Source organism: Budorcas taxicolor, chromosome 18, assembly GCF_023091745.1.
Source record: "Budorcas taxicolor isolate Tak-1 chromosome 18, Takin1.1, whole genome shotgun sequence".
Taxonomy (NCBI): Eukaryota; Metazoa; Chordata; class Mammalia; order Artiodactyla; family Bovidae; genus Budorcas; species Budorcas taxicolor.
The window spans coordinates 41,331,782-41,353,856 of NC_068927.1; the positions used below are offsets into that span (position 1 = coordinate 41,331,782).

The following is a 22,075-nucleotide window of genomic DNA, read 5'->3' on the forward strand; positions in this document are numbered from 1 at the left end:
GCATTGCAGGCAGCTTCTTTACCAGCTGAGCCACAAGGGAAGCCCCTACTTAGTCATAAATGGATTCCCAAAGTTGCAAATGCCCTGGTAGAAGTATAAGGAAATATATGGAATGGGGAAATGTCATATTTCTTTGATTTGGAGGTATTGGGTGGCTGATTAATGCCTTATTTATTACTATAAACTTCAGAACATTTTCAGAAACTTCTTCCCCATATCATCTCATGCTGCCTTTTTCAATTCTCTGCCAGCTGCGAAGGCCTGAAGCCTTATATTTATTCTGTTTGAAGGGTGTCATGAGAGAGAATTGTCAAATAAGCAGATAAAGTCGCAAACTATGAAGTATATTTATTGAGCAGTTTTTGTTTATCTGGGGAAGATAAAAGTACCAAAATGTAAGAGCTGCTTGCGTTTTCATGTCTTCCCTGGGCTTAGTCCAGAATCACTTGTTTTGTCTAAAAGGGGCCCCAGAGTTTGGGATAAGGCTAACTCTAGACTGGCTCATGGAATAGACTCCTACAGTTAAGGCATTGGTTCCAAGTACTGGATATATTTTTAAAGATCAGTATTTTCTAAACCTTCTTGTATTTGAGAAAGCTTCAAAAAATGTGACCTATATTCAGAAATTAACTGCATTTGTTCTAAAACTTTTTGTTTTTCCTTCTTAGGTAAACAGAGGAAATAGCTAAAAATGACAAGCAGAAGTATTGAGGAGTCCATGGGGGCTGTTCATATGGGGTTAGTCAGAACACTTAAAGGATTCCAAAGCAAGATTTTACCACCCCTGAGTCCAAAGGTGGTTGCAGAAGATGAAGTAAATCGAATGGTAATGTATCAGAGAATTTCAGAGTAAAGTATCTCCTCTGAGAGGAGAAGTATCTCTCAGAAAAATAGCTTTCTCCTCTGGAGAATGACAATGGCTGCCTGGCATTCTCAGAATATCGAACAGAATATCAGATATTCTCAGTTTAGTTAACATGGTAGCTTGCTACAGAGCATAGATACCTTTTAAAGCCTGGGAAGTTTTTGAAATTACATACATCAAAGTAGAGGCTTAAATTGCTTACATTAATCAGTTGAAGTAAGACTATACAGACAAAGCAATGAATAGTAGTTGGTCTTGGGTAAGCCCTTGCTGGGTTATTTAAATGATAAGTAACATTTTTTCTCATAAGATTAGAAAGTGTTAAAGCATTTTATGTTCTTATTTGGGTAAGTGGATGTGACTGGCTATTGTATCTGATGATCAGCTGAAAGCTCTTTGGAAACAAGATATGAATGTGCTCTTAGGATTTCTAAAAAGTTCAAACTCATTCCTAAGCAGCACAGTCACACTTCCCAGATCCTTTACATTTTCTAAGACTTCTCTTTAACCAGGTATAACATGATAAACACCCAAAAGCTTTGCTTGCATGTTGTAACTTCAGTTGAGAAATAGAAATGTCTCAGACTCTTTAGCTCTGAAGTGCCGCGGCCAGCACAAGCAAGAGTTGCACCTGCACAGGGAGAGAACGGAGCGTCCCCGCTAAGAAAAATAAGAGATAGAGACAAAAGATGGGGTTGAGAGGATCAGACCACAAATGGCTGATGCCTTTCTTTATTAGGCTACAATATTTATAGGATAAAATACGTGACTTAAGACATGCACAGGATTATTTTTTAACCTCAGGATACAATCACCAGACCCTTACCATTGTGTACAGAGCACTATAAGATTATCTATCTTACATGTTGCAGAAACAAGACATCTTGGGGCTTTAAGGGCTATAAAAATTCTTGAGGGTGGCGGGACAGGGAGCTTAGGAACGTGCCTAAGGCTCTGCATATCTGCTGAGCAGCTCCCAAGACTTAACCCTTTACGGGCGGTCCCCCGCAGCTCCCCTCTCTTTATTATTTTTTTAAAAGTTCCATAAGATGTCGGTGTTGCAACATGTTTTTATGTATCAGAATTTTTACATGTAAAAATTCTTTAACAATACTACGAATAAAACAAGGAGCCAAACAAATCACGATAAGTACAACAGTCAAAACCACGCCCACAGCAATTATGCTTTGCCACAGTGAATGCAGGCTAGGGAAGTTAGAAAATAAATTTTGTAAAAAATTGTTGACAGTATCAGCTATATTTAAAGTAGCCTTAGGAGAATTTTCAATATTAAGGATTTCATTATGTAATTGCAATAGATCTAGAGAAACATTAGTATTAAACCAAATTTCTTGTAGATGTTTCTTCACCTTATCCCACGGAAAGTCAGATGCATTATAGGCCTTTTTAGTAACACAAATCCATTTATAATTAGCATGACATTGAATTTTCATACGAAAGTTAATGCTCTGAACTTGTTCCCCTAGAACTCTAACCACATCATATAAAGCTGATAATCTATCTTTTATTTTTTTATCTATATCTTTTTGTGTTCCCATTACTTTAGTAACGTTATATGACAAGGAATCTATAGTATGAGCAGCTTGAATGGATTGTGCTAGAGATACAGAAGCGGTAACAGCAGTTGCTATAAGGGTGATTAAAGATACTATACCCAGAACAATCAGGCTTACACTTCTTTTAGGGCGGCTAAGAGCCGTGTTAATGCGTTGTAGCAATTTTAAAGCAGTCTCGTCATACCAAGCTTCAGTTATTTTAACTGGTAACATTACAAAAGCAGGTTGTTTTACTATTATAACTTGTTCTCCTTTTTTAACACCTCTTATGCAATTGGTAAGTATGCAATTAGAACAATTTAAATGATAAATATTCAATGACAATGTTATTTCTATATGGCCTTGTATCAACATGAATGGGTAAGGGACACAAGCTCGGGGATATAAAAACCCCGTAACTCCTACATTACCATATTTACTCCCACTGATATTGGGTTGCAAATATAGACTATTACCATGACCAAAGGCAGCCAAAAGTTTCCACAGTTCTGTTTGATATACATTAGCAGTGTTTACAGAGAGAATGGGTGGATGCTGTCCTCGATTCTCAGGAAAATCAGGTTTTCCCCCAGGTGCCCAATCCCACAAAAAGGTGGTATTTGCATTGTTGATGTTGTACACCGACGCAACCGGGCTCGACATAAAGTCCAAGGAGTGTCTATTCCTATGCGGATGCTTAGATGTTTGTCACAAAACGGAATGTCGAGAGGTCCAGTTCCGTCACGGTGCGATCTTTTTCCGGTTTTTTCATCAATGCCAGAAATAGTCACTCGAGGATAGGATATATCAGCTGACACCTGTATACAGTGAGGATGTTGTAATTGATAAGAAAAGCATATAGGATATTGCGTAGTAAGACCATAAAAGGAGATATTGGCTTGCTGAGGGGAAATATGAGTGTCTGATTTTCTTCTTAAAAGACTTGTGTCGTTGACATAGACAGGTACTATTTCTTTATCCCATCCTAATGATTGAATCATAGGCGGGTCAGGAATGTATGCCCAAAAAGCCGTAGCCTCTCCGTTTTGTATCTGCTGTAACAATAATAATAACATGATCAATATATTTGTAGGTGTCACTGGAGGTTTGTATACCTTGCTGCCGATTAACATCGGCTATATGAGCACACTGTTTAACATTTTTAGATTTTCACAATAAATAATCTCCCCCCGAAAGACGAGCTCTAGCTATTTGTTTTTAATCATTTGGGGGTAGATTCTGAGTACCCAAATTTTTTATCATAGCAACAGTGAATGGAGCGGTAGGACCGTATTGTGAGCAAGCAATCTTTAACTCTTTTAATTGTTTGAAAGGCAGCGCTTCATAGAAACGCTGGTTGTTATGTTCAAAGACAGGAAAAGCAAGAGAAAAATCGGAGACAACCTCACCAAGTCGTTGTGCTTGTCTTAATGCCTTTTGTAGCGGAGACACAATTTCAGATGGCGGAGGAGGAGGAGGCCCCGGAGGGGGATCAAGACCCGCAACAACAGAAGGAGCATAGGCAGGGGGAAGAAGTGGAGCAGAAGCGAATTTTAAATTGTTATTAGGAAACTTAATTCCTGAGTTCTGTAAAGCAACAGTGAGATTTTTTAAACATTCAACCAATTCATCTTTAGATGTTAACGCCCCCTTTTCTTGTGCTAAAAAACCCCAGTCTTCTTGATGGTATTTAGCAGCCCCTTCGTCTAATTCCGCCTCATCTGTGGAGGAAAGTGAATCATCATTATCCGAAGGACGCGATAAGTTACAAAATGGAGGGTCACCTTTAATTCCCTCGGGAACAGCATACTTGGGCTCCGAATCAGGAACATGAAGAGGATTTTCTTCCTGTTTTAAAAAATTTCCTAAACGTTTTAATTCATCATTATCAAAGTCCAAGCAATCACGAATTAGTGTCCAAAAAGATAAAGTTTCTACAGGAACCTTTTCAGGGCCATGTAAAGTATAATGAGTCCGAATTTGTTCCCCTACCTTTTTCCACGTCTCTAAACTTACTGTGCCTTCTCTGGGGAACCAAGGGCAGACTTCTTCAATAAATGAAAGAAAATTGATTAATTTAGGTTTGGAAATAGTAATTCCCCGGTGTTTTAACATTACAGATAACATATGTGCAAACAATTGACGACTATGCGTCTGTCCCATATTTATACTCTCAACTATATACCTTACTACTCCTCCTTAATTTAAATCACTTGTATACTTATATACTCACTCTTTTCAGCTTAATAAGAGTAGTGGCGAGGAAAACTGTCGATCTGCCCCACGTTGGGCGCCACCTGCCGCGGCCAGCACAAGCAAGAGTTGCACCTGCACAGGGAGAGAACGGAGCGTCCCCGCTAAGAAAAATAAGAGATAGAGACAAAAGATGGGGTTGAGAGGATCAGACCACAAATGGCTGATGCCTTTCTTTATTAGGCTACAATATTTATAGGATAAAATACGTGACTTAAGACATGCACAGGATTATTTTTTAACCTCAGGATACAATCACCAGACCCTTACCATTGTGTACAGAGCACTATAAGATTATCTATCTTACATGTTGCAGAAACAAGACATCTTGGGGCTTTAAGGGCTATAAAAATTCTTGAGGGTGGCGGGACAGGGAGCTTAGGAACGTGCCTAAGGCTCTGCATATCTGCTGAGCAGCTCCCAAGACTTAACCCTTTACGGGCGGTCCCCCGCACTGAAGCCCTTAAGTGATTTTAGAAACCTAGAGTTTTATGCTCTTCTGAGCATAAATGTTAAGCTCACTGGACATGCTCCTGTGCAGTTTCTTGGCCTTCCTCTCCCCAACCCCATCTTCTTTTGTGAGATTCCTTTAAAATCATAAGGAAACGGCAACCATATGTCATTTCAAATTATTGTGCAAAAAGCTCAGAAGTGCATGGGTCTTTCTCTTGTTTGTATTATTTAGTTATTTTAAATGTTTTATAAGGGAACTTAGTGGCATTCCAGAATTATCATGAAAGCTATAAACACAAATTATTCATTACAGGCCCTTACGAAAACACTTTTTCAGTATTACCACTTATGAATCTTCAGCTCCTGTTGTTTTCAATTCTAGCTGACACCCTCGGAGTTCCTGAAGGAAATGTCCCTCACCACAGAGCAGAGACTGGCCAACACCCGTGTGATGTGCCGACCGCAGATCATTGAACTTTTAGATATGAGGGAAACAACACATCAAAAGGTAGCTGCTTTCTGTTGTATTTGTGTATCAGGTAGATCCTGGAATAATGTGACTGTTCTAAAACAGTAAGAACTAAGCAGCACTTATTGGTTGGGGGCTAACTAATCCCTTATTTGGAGAAGGCAATGGCACCCCACTCTAGTACTCTTGCCTGGAAAATCCCATGGATGGAGGAGCCTGGTGGGCTGCAGTCCATGGGGTCGCTGAGAGTTGGACACAACTGAGCGACTTCACTTTCACTTTTCACTTTCATGCATTGGAGAAGGAAATGGCAACCCACTCCAGTGTTCTTGCCTGGAGAATCCCAGGGACGGGGGAGCCTGGTGGGCTGCCATCTATGGGGTCACACAGAGTCGGACATGACTGAAGTGACTTAGCAATTTCATATTGGATTTGTTTTATATATTCTTTTTCTACCTCTGTTGATGTTGGTATCTATAATTTGATACCAAGAATTGCAGAGTATAAGTAACTGTTGATTAGTTACATTTCTTCCTTAGCTACTTCTGAACACTATGGTTTACAGAGTAAGAGTAATCCTGAGAATTATATTAGTTAAGCCCAGTTAGGTTATCTTTCTAGCAAAAGAAGTCCCTGCTTAACTGAGCTGTCATTACTAGAAAGGAAGAAGGAGGAATTGTTTATTAAAACAGGCATTTTTGTCTGTTCTGGCTCATTTCCAATAACAAATACATCCTTTTAGTCTGTAAAGAATAGCTATTTTGATGTTTCTGTTTTTGAATGTAAACTATATATTCCAGGCTTTAGGAACATGTTTTTAGCATGGGACTTATTTCCTATTTTTAAATTAATTTCTTGAATTATATGCTTCAGTTTTTATGTACAAATTATGGTATGAGCCTCCCTTAGTTGAACTCCTGGAGACTAGCTCCCACTCAAAGGGTTCTTAGCTATTCCTGAGGGGTTTTCAGAGTGATTTCCCTCAAGAGGAGTGATTGCCTCAGGCTGTTTTGCTCTCCTTGGCATGCCATTGCTTCTCCTGTCTAAGATATGCATACAATTTACTCTTTTTCTGAGCCCTGCCAGCTTTAGTTATTCATTGCTTCTTCTTTTTCCGATGCTGCTGCTGCTGCTAAGTCCTGTCAGTCGCGTCCGACTGTGCGACCCCATAGACGGCAGCCCACCAGGCTCCCCCGTCCCTGGGATTCTCCAGGCAAGAACACTGGAGTGGGTTGCCATTTCCTTCTCCATAGCCACCCTCTAACTTCAAGGCAGGGAACACAGCTTCTTCCAAAGCTAGTTTATCATTATTAAGGGCTATCTGCTTCATTCCTAGAGCATAACTAAAACCAGACTGTGTGTATTGCTGTGTGTGTTACTGCTTGTGTATGTGTTTTAATGTATTTTGATTGAGGCTCTTAGTGTACCACATCTCATCTTCTTTCATCTTCTGTTAACTTGGTCAGTTATTTTTTTTTACTTTATTTTCCTGAGTTTCGTTTGTTTCTTATTTAAATGAGAGTCATACCCTTCTCATTTCCTCAAGAAGAGATTATGGGAACTGTATGTCCTTTATTTTATATGTTTGACAATGTTTGCTTATTGCTTTTAGCGGTGAACTGTAGACCTGGTGGATGTACAGTTCTTGGGCCACATGTTTTCCCTATAAGAGCTTTGCAGGCATTTTCTTCACTACCTTCTGGTTTTAAATGATGATATGAGGAAACAGTGAAAGTGAAAGTTGCTCAGTTGTGTCTGACTCTTTGCAACCCCGTAGACCTAGTCCGTGGAATTCTCTAGGCCAGAATACTGGAGTGGGTAGCCTTTCCCTTCCGCAGGGGATCTTCCCAACCCAGGGATCGAACCCAGGTCTCCCGCATTGGGGATGGATTCTTTACCAGCTGAGCCACAAGCGAAGCCCAAGAATACTGGAGTGGGTAGCCTATCCCTTCTCCAGTGGATCTTCCTGACCCAGGAATCAAACCGGGGTCTCCTGCATTGCAGGTGGATTCTTTACTAGCTGAGCTATAATATTAACTTGTGTGCCCAAAGATTGTTTATTCTTGTTTGATATCCAGTGATTTTATTAGGGAGGCTTCCCAGGTGGCGCTGGTGGTAAAGAACCTGCCTGCCAGTGCAGGAGATGTAAGAGATGTGGGTTCAATCCCTGGGTCAGGAAGATCCCCTGGAGGAGGAGATGACAACTCACTCCAGTGTTCTTGTCTGAGAAATCCCAAGGACAGAGGAACCTTGTGGCCTACGGTCCATTGGGTTGCACAGAGTCAAACTTAGCATGCATGCAGCATGCACAATATTATTAGGATGTGACTAAATTTTTCCTAAAATATGATGTCTGTTATTTTTTTGCTAGAAAGCTTTTCTTGGATTATCAAGTATTCATGCCATTTTTTTTTTCCTTTAGAAATATCAGTAGTGAAGATGCTATATCTTCTTTGCCCTTCTTCACCTTGTATTTCCTCTCTAATCCATTGTAAACTTTGTTCATTCCCATTTCATTGTAATTACATTTGTCAGCATCCTTTGTATCCCTTCTTTGAGGTGTGCGTGTGTCTTAAAATTCATTCTTAAGCTTGATCAGTTCAACACAGTTGGGTCATCTCAGCATTTTACATAGTCAGTGTCTTTTTTGTACCTTTTAATTCAGTTGTGTCTCAGATATCACACTCCTTTGGCTTTCTTCCTACTTCACTGGTAGTTTTTTTCCTATTTGTTGGCTCTTTCTCCTTTTCCTAATCACTAAACATTGGAGCTCCCCAGTACTTGCTCTTTAAACTTCTTTCCCTTCTGCACTCACTCCTTAGGTGGCCCCTTCTAGGAACGAGGTTTTTAATTTCACCTTTTAAATGATTACTTTCATAATTATATCTCCTACTGTGGTCTAGCTCCTGAACTCTGGATCATATATTCAGCTCAGTGTATGACTGGCAGCTCAAACTTAAAATCTTGAAGATCTAATTTTTGCATTACATTCTTTCCCTAAAGTCATGATCTTTCCTCCCTCCACCATGTAATACCTCCGTTGATCTGTTTTTTCCAGGCCAAAAACCTTGGTGTTATCTCTCATGCCTCTGTTTTTCTCACATCTTATGTGAAATCCAACAAGCGCTAGTGATCACAAATACATCTCTATAATCAAAACACTTCTCCCCACCGCTGCCACCACCATCCCGTCCAACCCGTCATCATCTAGACCTCTAAAACAGCCTCCCTGCCTCCCTCCGGTCACCCCATTATCAGTTCTCCACAAAGAAGAGTGGCTTTTTAAAAAAATGTGAACCAGAACATGTTGCTTCCGTGTTGAAAACTGCCTAGAAGCTTCCTGTTACCCTCATAATGGGAAAGTCCTGCAGCATCTGAGCCTGCATCCTTCGCAGTCTTTTCCTTTGTCTCTTCCGCAGCTCACTCTCCTCTCACTGCACCTCCTTTTGCTGCTCTTCAAACACTCACAGATACTTCTTACCCCAGGGTCTTTGCACTTGTTATTCCTTCTAACTGGAATGCTGTTTTCTCAGATCTTTGCATGACTTACTTCAATTCAAATCATTTCCATAGAGAGTCCATCCCTTGACTGCCTATCCCCATTCATGCCGTCTCCTTGTCCTGCTTCGGCTTTCTTTATAGCTTTAACACTGCTCGACCTTGTTTTATGTATTTTTATTTTTTATCCATTTCCTCAAGAATTTTATCTTCATGAGGCAGTGGTTTTATTGGCTTTGTTCACTACTGTATGCTCGACATATGGAAAGCATTAGAAATTCAATTAGCATTTATTGAATTAGCGCTTGAATTTTTCATCACTTTTGATTGCTTAATCTTCCCTGGAACTCTTGAATATTTGCTTTGTGCTCTCTGATTTTTTTCTATTATGTTCTTTGAGCTTATGATGAAGTGGTGTAGTTAAGATTCTTATTATTTTCATGGCAACCAGAAAAGTGAATATTCATTTGACGTTTTCTTTGCTTCTCTTTTTCTTTTTTTGGTGAGTGTTTTTGTATAGATCCTGGCTTGTTTGTCATTGTGATTATTATTATCACTCATCTTTGAAATAAGGAAGGGAATTCTTCCTGGACTTGCTGTTTTCAGGTAGTTAATGTTGAGGCAGGGCTGGTACTATTGAAGTCCAATAGGAATTCGCCATGATTCTAGGGGCAGCTCTTTATGAAAGAGGATTGTATGTGTGTGTTCATTTGGAAGGGGGATGAGAAGAAGGGAGATGTGACAGGATTGTGTTAGCCTTTTCTTCCCTATAGAGTTCCTCAGCTATGAGTCTTCCAGCCTGTCTAAACGATGGGCTCTTCCTATAAATATGCATATTAGTGTATTTTCCACACACCTGCCAGTGGTTCAGTGTAGATTTTCTTTTTCTTTCTTTTAAAATAAAGTGATCGTGCATTTCTTCCCATTAGGGGAGTCCATAGAGTTTCTTTAGTTTCTCTCAATAATGGTTTGTAGATTTTCCAGATAAAGGTCTTACACATCTTCCATTGGATTTATTCCTATGTATTTTATGTTTTAGAATGTGGTTTTAAATGGTACTGTTTATAAATTTCATTCCTAAATGTTCATTGCTAGTACAAAGAAATATAATTGATTTATGTTGACCTTTTATTCAGTGACCTTGATAAGTCACTTATCAATTCTAATTTATGGGTTATTTTGAATTTTTTAAAATTAATCAATTTTAATTGGAGGATAATTACTTTACAATATTGTGATGGTTTTTTGTCATACATCAACATGAATCAGCCACAGGTATACATGTGTCCCCCTCATCCTGAACCCCCCTCCCACCTCCCTCCCCACTCTATCTTTCTGGGTTGTCCCAGAGCACCAGCTTTGGGTGCCCTGCTTCATGCATCGAACTTGTACTGGTCATCTGTTTTACATATGATAATGTATATGTTTGAGTGCTGTTCTCTCAGATCATCCCACCCTCGCTTTCTCCTACTGAATCCAAAAGTCTGTTCTTTACATCTGTGTCTCCTTTGCCGCTCTGCGTGTGGGATCATCGGTACCATCTTTCTAAATCCCACATATGTGCATTAATATGCAGTATTTGTCATTCTGTTACTCCTTTTAAAGTATTTCCTTGGTTCTTAGTGTTAATATTTATAAGTATGTGTAGTAATTTCTTATCTTTTCCAGTCATTTCTGCCACTTTGTGACTATACGATTAATTTATTTTTTCAACTGTAGTTTCCAGGAATTGACCTGGATCAGGCATTATTCCAGCCTTTTCCATCAGAAATCATATTTCAGAACTACACACCCTGTGAAGTCTATGAGGTCCCACTGGTTTTGAGGAACAATGACACAGTGAGTATGTTTGCTGGGATGGCTGTACCTTTTATGGATATATAAGAAGGGATTAGATAGAATGGGATCCCATAAGATCTTAGATAAGCTCTTTAATTTGATAGACCTAGGAAAATAGATGAAGACATGCCCTTTGATTATGAGCTTGATGAAGTCAGGACTATACTGGTTGGTTTGTTGCTGAATGCTCAGTCCCAGGGCAGTACCCGCCATGGTAAGCTCCCATGTGCACTAAGTATTCTGTTGAATAAAAGATTAGCTGGACGAGTGTCATGAAATTCTCACCAGTGACCATTTGGGAGAGGTTTTCATTTAAGACAGTGCCATTACTATTCATGTTTACATACTCCACAGTAGAGCCACTATTTCCCACTATTATAGCCACAAATTCTAGCTGTAATAAAGGAGGGGAATTAAGTGAAGTCTCTGTAAGAATTAAAGGCAAATGGGAAGACTTGCAGTTATATTCACTACAGTAGCTCATTAAAGGAATCAGTGATGCCTTTCAGAGAAGGTATCAAGTCTACTCATATGAATTGCAGTTGTTGAGCCAATGCGTTTAGATTATGCAAATTATATTAGAGAAAACTTCAAAAAAGGAAGTTCCTGTTTTCTCTTTTTCATCTCCCCCCTTCTACCTCAGAGAGCCTTCAGAATTTGTCTACATATAGATTTGGATGGCTTCTCCCACTGTCTGTTCCTTCTTTGTGGTTGCAACTGAGGATTTCTTCTCCATCATGATGCCTTTTCCTTTCAGAGATAAATTAGGCTTTATTTCAAGAAAGAGTATTAGATGACCAAAGATTTTCTTGACATATAACAATGATGAAAGAAAGAATAATACAGAATGTCAGCATGAAGCACAGTTAAGCATGAAAAGTAATCAGATAGGGAGGAAGGCGTTAGGGAGATGCTAAATAACAGGTGTTAAGGACAAGTAGAAATACTTATAGGAGACTTAGAACATTGAGACAAAAATTTTGGTATAATAAAAGTGGGAAATTAAGTGAAGACTATGTAAGAATTCAAGGCAAATGGGAAGACTTGCAGTTATATTTGCTACAGTAACTGATTAAAGGAATCAGTGATGCCTTTCAGAGATCAATGAGGTTATTTAGTGACAGCAAAGTCAGACTTTGAAAGATGGAACATTTAGTTCTTCACTGCAGGAGAGTTAGCAAGAGAAGCTCATGGGATGGAAGCTAAAGGGTAGGCAGAGGGAAGAAGAAGAACCCGTGATGTTTATACTTCTGTTCATATATCTCAAGAAGAGATCAGTTACACAGGGCTGCCAACCAGTTTAGTTTCTCACTTTCAGTTCTCTTTTTCCCTTTCTCCACTGCTTTTTGACTCTTGTTCAAGTTTTTTTAGGCTATTAAAGTCAAAGAGGACCTAGAACAAAAGGCACTCCTCCCTGGCCATCAACAAGAAAAGATTGTCAGTGGGTGTAGTGAGCATGTCAAGAATAAGAGGCATGTGTTAGCCTTGTCTACCAAAGCACACTCAGTTCTTGTGGATAAAACCCACACCTCTTGGTCAGATGCTATTGGAGTATTGGACCCCATGAAAAGAAGGTTCTTATCCGAGGAAGTTCAGCTGCCAACAAGCAAACAGGTTCTCTAGGCCAGGCAGGCTTGTTCTTGGTAAGTTAATCCCAGGACCCTTGTACGAGGTGGCTGATGTAAGCCTGCTTCTCTCCTTCCTGTTTTATGAAGGAACCACTGAGATAAATTTAGGACACTGAAAAATGCTCTCTGTGTCACTCACCTTTGGCTTCCTCACTGGCTTGGAATGCCAAAGACAGAGCCTGGTTGTTGTTCTTCTCTCTCTCTTGAACACACAAGTTGAAAGTAAGCCATGAACACTCTACGAGCCACAATGCAATTCACTTGGGGTACAATTATAAGCACCCAGACTCCAGAGTCAGATTAATCTGGGATCAGATTCCAGGTGGGTGCTCTCCTAGCTGTAGACTTTGGGCAAGTCACTTCACTTCTCCAAGCTATGGGGATAATAATTGCACCCATTTCAATAGATTGTTTGGAATATTAAAAGAGATAATGGATGTAAAGTATTCAGCTCAGTGCCTGTCATTAGTAAGCATTAAAGCAGTGTTAGTATTATTACTAGTGTTGCTGTTGTTTTCCTTTCTAGTTTTTAATCCACAGTTATGATCTTACTAAAAGTATTCCCAACAAGCTTATATGACATCATTTAACACATCACGAATGCCATTGAACTTTTCTCCTAACAGCAAAGCCAGTTCTATTCCTATCAGATACGCACACATTTCTTTCTTACCTCCCCAGTCTCTAGTCTTAAGATCTGTCTGAATTCTCTCTGCATTTCTTCTTCCTTTCCACATCTGGGCTCCAGCTTTGAGAGGCTGTGGGGTTCTTGTTTCCTCATTTTCTACCTGAGACTCCTAGGACGGACTTAGCTACAGTTAACTTTCTTCTGCTGCCTTTAAATCTTTTTTTTTTTTTTTTCTTTAAAAAACAATCCTCTCGGGTTCCTGTGTCCCTAGAACCTCTACCTCTGACCACCCCTCTTCTCACAGTTACGTTTCCTTTATTGCTGGGGGCTGTCCAAGATAGGTGTATGTACTCCGGGTGAGGCAAGCAGGGCAGAAAAATAAGACTTTAAAAGGATGGAACTGGAGAAGGAAATGGCAACCCACTCCAGTGTTCTTGCCTGGAGAATCCCAGGGATGGGGGAGCCTGGTGGGCTGCCGTCTCTGGGGTCGCACAGAGTCAGACACGACTGAAGTGACTTAGCAGCAGCAGCAGGGAAATAAGATCTTGCAAACTGCCTGCATAGTCAAGAAACAAATTTTAGCACCTTTTAATATTGACAGTGCAGCTCAACATACTCTTGAAAAGGATTTTTTTGTATTTGATTTGACAGATTTTTCTGTAACCTATTGCTACTGACTTGTAGGAGTTCTGTATATATTCTGGATACAAGTCCTTTGATGGGTATATATGTTGGTATATATATTAAAGATGTCTTTTCTCATTCTGTGATTTGCAAAAAAATAAAATAAATAAAAGGATGGAACTGTTTGAACCTGCTCCGAGACTGGCCTTGCGGATATTCTACTGCCCTCTATGTTCTTGCTTCACAGTAGTGTTGGGTGGGCAATCCTGTAGGGAAGGAAGGTAGAGGTAGGGCAGGATTTGACTCTGAACACCATCGCTTGGTGAAGCTGTAACTCTTAGGGCAAGTGTCTGTTTCCTCATCTGAAGAATGAATTGTAGTGAAGCTCAGAGGTTATTGTGAGGGTCAAGTGGTGCCCTGTGTGCAGTGGCTGAGCCACAGCAGGAGTGCGGTGTGATTTCTTCTCCCGGAGCAGCTCTCAGATGTAAAGTCCAGTGCAGCTCCCCAGTGTAGGTGGGGTTTTAGATGATTAAGCAGTTAGTTTTCAAAAAATAGTCACATTTAAATAATAAAATAAAAATTTTCAATAACAGTGCCCGTTATTGGGTTTTTCTTGCAGATTCCAAGGATGGTGAAAGTTGTTGAGGAAAGTTCACCTTACTTTAAAGTAATCAGCCCCAAAGATATCAGCCACAAAGTCGCTCCAGGAGTGCCATCCGTGTTCCGAATCCTCTTTACTCCCGAGGAAAACAAGGTAACAGCAGCGCTGGCAAGACGGTGGTTGGATGCTTGTCGCTGGCAGTTGGCAATTCTGAACGTTCGCGGAGGTGGTGGCGGTGGCAGTGGTGCTGTCGATGGCGTCATTGATGGTACTGCTGGTGGTGGTGGTGAGAGGAATGGTCAGGGCGGAGGAGAGGAGGGCATGGTGCACCACTGGGAATAGGAAAGAACTGTCAAACAGCGATGAGGGCTTATATGAGCTGCAGGTAGCCAGACTGTAAAGAAGGGTAGCCTTCTGGATGCTTCCCTGGCACCCACCTCAGCATATTCATGTTGGACAGTGCAGCTGGAGAGGCGCCAAAAAGGGAAAGATGTGGTCCAGGCGTCGTGAGCTGAGACAAAGGTAGAGATCACGGCTTCTGGGGAGTTTGGGATCCTAGTTAGTTACATCCTTCCTCCCCACCTTGTAACTAGTTTAGGAGAGAGACCTAAGATTCAAATGCTGATCACAGTATCAGTCTCAGTAATGGCAAAGAATGTGACCAGGACCTGAGGCCCAGAGAAGGCCTCCTTTGCTCCCTAGTGACGGTGGGTAACCAGTCCTCGGGGAAGGGCTCACCTCACCAGTAGCTCCGCCCAAGCGCAAGTCGGGAAGCTAGAGCCGAAAGCAGAGGCCTGCCTTGTCTTCTTACCCCTGTCTGCACAGAGCCTGAGTTCAAAAAGAAGCCATTTCCGCCCAGCACCACCACAGCCGTCAGGCTCATTTTCAGGCTCTCTCTCCTCTCTCCTCAGTTGTGTAAATTCCAGTTACTTCTGGAAGGAAGAACTAGCTTGAGGGACTGAGGGAGGGTGGCTTCTCCTCACCCCTTCTCCAATAGTGCAAGATTGCAGGTTGAGTTTTCCTCTGTAAGGGGCAAAGTGGGGACTTGTGTGGAAGAGAAAAGGATTGGGAGCTCATATACACCCGTGGTGGATTCATGTCAATGTATGGCAAAACCAATACGGTATTGTAAAGTAAAATAAAGTAAAAATAAAATTAAAAAAAATAAAATAAAATATGAGGAACAAAAAAAAAAAAAAAAAAGGATTTTGCCAGTATGACTGAAGGAACAAGGACAAAAAAAACCAAAAAACAAAAAACCCACACCAAGGCTAAAATAGGCATAACAAAATGTCAGTTTATATGTAATGTTAACAGTGTGTATGCTTATCTGTGCTGTGCCATTGCAGATGGAATCAGAAGAACATAATGGAGAGAGTGAGCTAGCTTTGAATCCTTTCTTCTCTATCACTAATACTTTTTAGCTGCTGTAAATGTCATTAGTGGTGTTCCTGCTGCTGTTGCTATTGTTTGTACTTTTCTAGAGAGCAGGGATAGAGGATTTAATGTGACCTGCCAAGCATGGATCACTGTAGTGAGTGGTTAGAAATTTCATTATATAATACTGCTGTTATTAATTTTCCACTTTGTAGTATTACTGTTTGTTTCTTGGATTGTTTTTATGAACTTTTCATTTTGTTTGGGGTGTTACTGAAATAACCAAAAAGATAAATAGCTCCAGAAGTAGTGCTTTTTGCTGTACATTATTAAGTCCTGATTTTTTTTTCTCCAGGTTCTATATCTGAATATTATCTGTGAAGAGAATGGTTGGATTTAGTTTGGGGGGTCAAATTCCTACACTGTCATTTTATTATAAAAACTGGCTATAGTAAGCCTTTATGCTGCTTGAAATGTAAAGCTTGCTGCATTCGAGGGGTTGGCTTTCCTTAATTTTTTTTCTGTGCCAGAGGGGGAAAAAAAAATGTCTTCTGTTGAATAAGTATTATTCTACCTGCAGGCAGTCTGACTGAGAAAGGGATACACAGAACTTTCTGAAGAGGTGGAATGTACTGTGTCATCATAGGTGTGTGGTTTCCATGGATGAATTCATTTGTCAAAGTTGTACACTCAGTATTTATGCTTTCTAAATATCTAACTTTTACCTTAAAAACTTAAAAATGTAATCATAGCAATAGAACGGCGAATGGATAGAGGCAGATGAAGCCCGAAGGACAGAACGTTAGTTTCTGTTGAATCTGGGTGATGAGTACATGGGGTTTGTTATACTCTTCTGTTTTATTTATAAATGTTTTTAATTTCCCCTCATCAAAACCTAAAAGCAAAGGGAGAGATTTTTAGAACTACTTATCTATACAGCAAATAACATATTTTAAGTGAGTTTGTACCCACTTTATAAATATGAAATGCCAGCATTCCCACCGAGGATTACTCCATGGCTGTATTTTGTGGCTGCTCCTTCTTACTCCTAGCTCTTTATTCCCTCTTACCATTCCATTTCACCAACATTGCGTGTGGTCTATTGGGAAAGCCCTAATTAAAAACAAATCAATTAAATGTTGCTTTAGTATTTCTTCTAAGTATTTGAAAGTTATCAAGGGTTACATGCATGTGTGAGAGGAGACAGGCTGAGAGTAGTGGCTGACTATGAGAAATTGATACCATTTTTCAGTACATTAGGATTTTGTGTTGGATTGGGCTCTAAGCTGTGAAATAATTGACATAATATGTGTTTCTGAGGATGTGGTGATTTCTCCTTTTACTGACTGTCTAAGACTAATGGTGGCTATTTGGGGAAGCACCTGCTGCTAGTTTTGGTCCCCATTTTTCCACAAAGATCCTGCCAGCCTGCACCACCAGCAGGGCCCCATTGCAGTAGTTTTTCTAGCTGTCTGGCCATCTACATTCACTCTTACTGTTGGAAAACCAACAGGGTGTACACAGAACAACCAGCTAGGGTTAGTCCTGCTGTCTTCAGTGCTGATCCATAATGTAGCAGAGCGGTAGCAAGACCAGATTTATTTTAGGAAGAATAAAAGTCAATCTTCTCACTGTGTCGCTTTTTCTCCACTTGGCCCAATTGATAGCCAAAGTGCATATGTGTTTTTCTTCCTATCCCCTGCTGATCTGAACACACTTCATTCTCATTTACCCTCCTCACATCTGGAGGGTGAGATATGTAAATTGCAGCATGCCACAGTTTAATAAGCCAGTCCTCTTTCAATTGGATTTTCAGCCCCGTTTGTATATTAGCATGTCGAAGATTATAATGCAGTATACATTTTTTTCCCCTGTCATCTATTAATCTAGCTTCCTGGAGATTTAACTTGTTAAGGATGCCAAATACCCAGATAACAGGTGCAGCAAATTCGTTTCAGCTTTCCTTATCTTTTTTCACATGGACTTGAAAAAAAAAGATTGGATATGTTATTTATCTAATAATCCTAGTGTACATGTCATGGAAAGTAGAAATATAGTAGTCAATGTTATAACACTGTAAAATTCTGGAGCCTTGCATTTTTCTTGACCTCTTAAATTTGTATCTTTTCTATTAAAAAGAATATAAGAAATACTAGGCTTTTGTAGTAAAGCAAAACAGGGTACATCCTTGGACTTAAGACAGCATCAGTTTGCAATAGTATTGGCATATGAAAATGGCAGCAGTGGTTTAAAGAAAATATGAAGTGATCTATCTGTTTTTTTTTTTTTGCTCAGTTGTGTTTTAAGAAAATGCCTAGCTTGTTGTCAAAATAGTTTTCTTGGTTTGTTACTATGAAATTTAAAGAACATGACCCAAGAAGAATAGAAAAACAGTACAATAATTTGTTATTCAGGTGTACATATTTTTTGAAAAAGTTTTAACATTTTTAATTGGAGAATAATTACTTCACAATGTTGTGTTGGTTTCTGCCATACAGCAATGCAAATCAGCCATAGTATACTATAGGGCTAGCATTTTGAATTAAAATATAGATATTTTAAAAATTAAATATATTTTAATATAAATATAAAATATTAAAATATAAGATTTGCCGCATTCAGCAATTATTGTTGACAAAAATAATGATAGGGATTCAGTTTTCTTCCTGCCTGGAATTCGCCCTCCCTGGTTCTGTCTAGGTTCCTCTGTAATCCAGGTGCTTAGCATAGGGCCTAACATATAGGAAATTGTGATACATATTTGAAAAGTGAGATAAGTAAGTTCATCTCAAGAAAATAAAAGGTAGTTTCTTCAACTTGAGGATGGCCTAGAGATGATAAAAGCAAAGGCATAAGAAAAGAGGGCACAAATATCTTTTTGTGCCGTCAATGTATTCAGTTCAGTTCAGTTGCTCAGTCATGTCTGACTCTTTGTGACCCCATGGACTGCAGCATGCCAGGCCTCTCTGTCCATCATCAGCTCCTGGAACTTTCCCAGACTCATGTCCATCAAGTCGGTGATGCCATCCAACTATCATCCTCTGTTGTCCCCTTCTCCTCCTGCCTTCAATCTTCCCAGCATCAGGGTCTTTTCCAGTGAGTCAATTCTTTGCATCAGGTGGCCAAAGTATTGGAATTTCAGCTTCAGCATCAGTCCTTCCAATGAATATTCAGGACTGATTTCCTCTAGGATGGACTGGTTTGATCTCTTTGCCGTCCCAGGGACTCTCAAGAATCTTCTTGAACACTACCGTTCAAAAGCATCAATTCTTCGATGCTCAGCTTTCTTTATGGTCCACTCTCATATCCATACATGACTACTGGAAAAACCATAGCTTTGACTAGACAGACCTCTGTCAGCAAAGTATTAGATGTGTCAATATATTAGATGTTGACTTTTCCCCTGTCTTTTCAACCAGGAGAAAGATGTCTAAGAAGTCTTCTTTAAAAGTGTTTCTCCCCACTTGGTTCCATATTTTCGTAGTGAATCACATCACTATTTTCTGGCTTTCTGGATTTGATAAATGTCATTTTTTAATATGGCTAATGAGGCTCTCAGGTATTCTCTTTATTAAGAACTCTTGATAGTGTAGTATCCAAATAATGATATTAATATGAATATTATTTCACTCACTGTACACCAGGCTCAGTGCTATAAGCCAGGATCCAGTGGAGAATAGCAGAAGCCTGGCCTTTCTGGGCCTTATTCATTCCACAATGAATAAACAGACATATCATTTAATATCAGATAGTGACATGATAGAGAACAGAAAGTGGTAGAGAATGGAGACTGTTTCCTTTCAGTAGGAAGGTGAGGAGAGACTTCTTCAATGAGGTAACTTTTGGGTAGAGAGCTGAACTGGGCAGATATTGTTGTCTGGGAGCAGAGCCTCACTCATGGAGGCCCTTTGACAGAAGCATGTCTGGCAGCAGGTCAGGGAAGTGGATGGGCAGTGTGACTGGAGGAGAGGAAACTTCTCAGAAAATGGTAGGAGACAAGGTTTGTAGAGGGTGAGACCATGAGGAATCTTAGAAGTCATACAGAGTAGAATAGGAAGCCATCATAAAATACTTAAGCTATTGTTTATTATGGAAGCTTTCCCCATATGCAGAAGTATAGAGAATGGAATAGTGAATTGTCATCACCCAGATTTTCAAGCTGTCAGCATATGACCATCTTGCTTCATCATCCTGTCCCCTGCCCCAGAGGATTTTGCAACAAGTCCCATACATCATTTCATTATACTTCATTGTTTGTCTCTAAGTGATAAGGTCCTCTTTAAAAGTTAAATCACAGTATATTTATCACATGTAAAAAATTGACAGTCGCTCCTTAATATCATCAAATATCTGGTCAGTATTCAGATCTGCCCAGTTGAGTAATATACGTATGTATACGATGTATATGTATATGTTTATTTTTTGTAGATGTAGATGTGTGTATTGTATATGTAGATTTGTATATATGTATATGTTTATCTTTTAAGTTCATTTTCTTAAATTGGGATCCAAACAAGGTACTAAGTGCATCTTCACCAGATTCCGTAGAGTGGTCCTCCATCCCCCCTGTTTCCTATAGACCAGTAGTTAGATCTAGAGGTTTGGTTGGATTCATGTTTGATTTTTGAGGGGCCAGAATTCTTGGCTGATGTGGTATGTCCTATTGCACCACATCAAGGCACAGAATGTCTGTTGTTATGCTTTATTTTTGTAATGACATGGTGAACTTCCTGAGGTACAGTTCATACAGGAAAGGTAGAATAAATGCTTGGTTCTTCCCCTTTATCTACCATGGTGAGTTTTGATTAGGAATTACATATCAGACTTACATTTTAAGATCACTCTGGTTGCTCTGTGGAGAATAGACTGAAGAGGGTGTGAGGCGTAATGGCTAGCTGTGTACCCTTGGCATCTATTTTTCTCTTTCCTCATTGGTAAGAGAATCACAAATTTTGATCGGATTCATACCTGCCAGAGATAAAAGGTTGCACTTCCCCAGCCTTCTTTGTAGCTGCTGTGTCTACGTGTTGGCCAGTGACATGAGCAGCACTTCCAACACGTGTACTTGATGGAAGCCGACCCAGTGGGAGGCGTGAGGAAGGAAACCAGGAACTCAGTTTTATAAGTTAAGTTTAAATTTCCCTTTAGACATCCAAGTAGAAATATCAAGGGAGCAGTTGGACACAGTGGTCTTCAGTAAAGGGGAAGTGTTGGGGCTACAGGCAAACATTTAGAAATCATAAGTCATAAATGTAAGTATCACCCTTGGTGGTCAGCAGAGTATGATGCTAAGAAGAGGTAGTTGTGAAGTAGGAGGGAAACCCAGAGACTGCAGTGCTTCATAGTCCAGATGAATTGTTGTTTTTTAGTCACTGAGTTGTGTCTAACTTTTGCAACTCAATGGACTGTAAGCCCACCAGGCTCCTCTCTTCTCCACTATATCCCAGAGTTTGCTCACATTCGTGTCCATCGAGTTGCTGATGCTATCTATCTCTTCCTCCACCCCTTCTCCTTTTGCCTTCAGTCTTTCCCAGCAGGAGGGTCTTTTCCAATGAGTCAGCTCTTCACATCAGGTGGCCAAAATATTGGAGCTTCAGTTTTAGCAACAGTCCTTCCAATGAATTTTTGGGGTTGATTTCCTTTAGGATCGACTGGTTTGATCTCCTTACTGTCCAAGGGACTCTCAAGAGCCTTCTCCAGCACAACAGTTCAAAAGCATCAGTTCTTCAGTGTTCAGCCTTCTTTAATGTCCAGCTCTCACATCTGTACATACTAGAAAAATCATAGTTTTGACTACACAGACCTTTGTCAGCAAAGTAATATCTCTGCTTTTTAATATGCTGTCTAGGTTTGTCATAGCTTTCCTTCCAAGGAGCAGCATCTTTTAATTTCATGGCTGCAGTCACCATTCACAGTGATTTTGGAGCCCCCCAAATAAACTTTACCACTGCTTCACTTTTTCACCTTCTTTTTGCCTTGAAGTGAAGGGACCAGATGCCATGATCTTAGTTTTATGAATGTTGAGTTTCAAGCCAGCTTTTTCACTCTCCTCCCTCACCCTTATGAAGAGACTCTTTAGTTCCTCTTTACTTTCTGCCAGTAACGTGGTATCATCTACATATCTGAAGTTATTGGTACCTCTCCCAGCAGTCTTGATTTCAGCTTGTGATTCATCCAGCCTGACGTTTCATACAACGTCCTCTGCATAGAAGTTAAATAAGCAGGGTAACAATATACAGCCTTCTTGTACTCCTTTCCCAATTCGAACCAGTCCATTGTTCCAT

General features: G+C 40.0%; 1 protein-coding gene across 1 annotated transcript in view; it reads left to right on the forward strand.

Annotated features, from left to right (window-relative positions):
- The first annotated feature begins 691 nt into the window (after window positions 1-691).
- The window catches only part of HYDIN (HYDIN axonemal central pair apparatus protein), a 317,377-nt gene continuing 295,993 nt past the window's right edge, over window positions 692-22,075 (forward strand). The window contains 4 exon segments of the mRNA XM_052656756.1: window positions 692-826; window positions 5,510-5,635; window positions 10,814-10,933; window positions 14,433-14,567. Of these exon segments, the coding sequence (XP_052512716.1) occupies window positions 692-826; window positions 5,510-5,635; window positions 10,814-10,933; window positions 14,433-14,567 (516 nt within the window).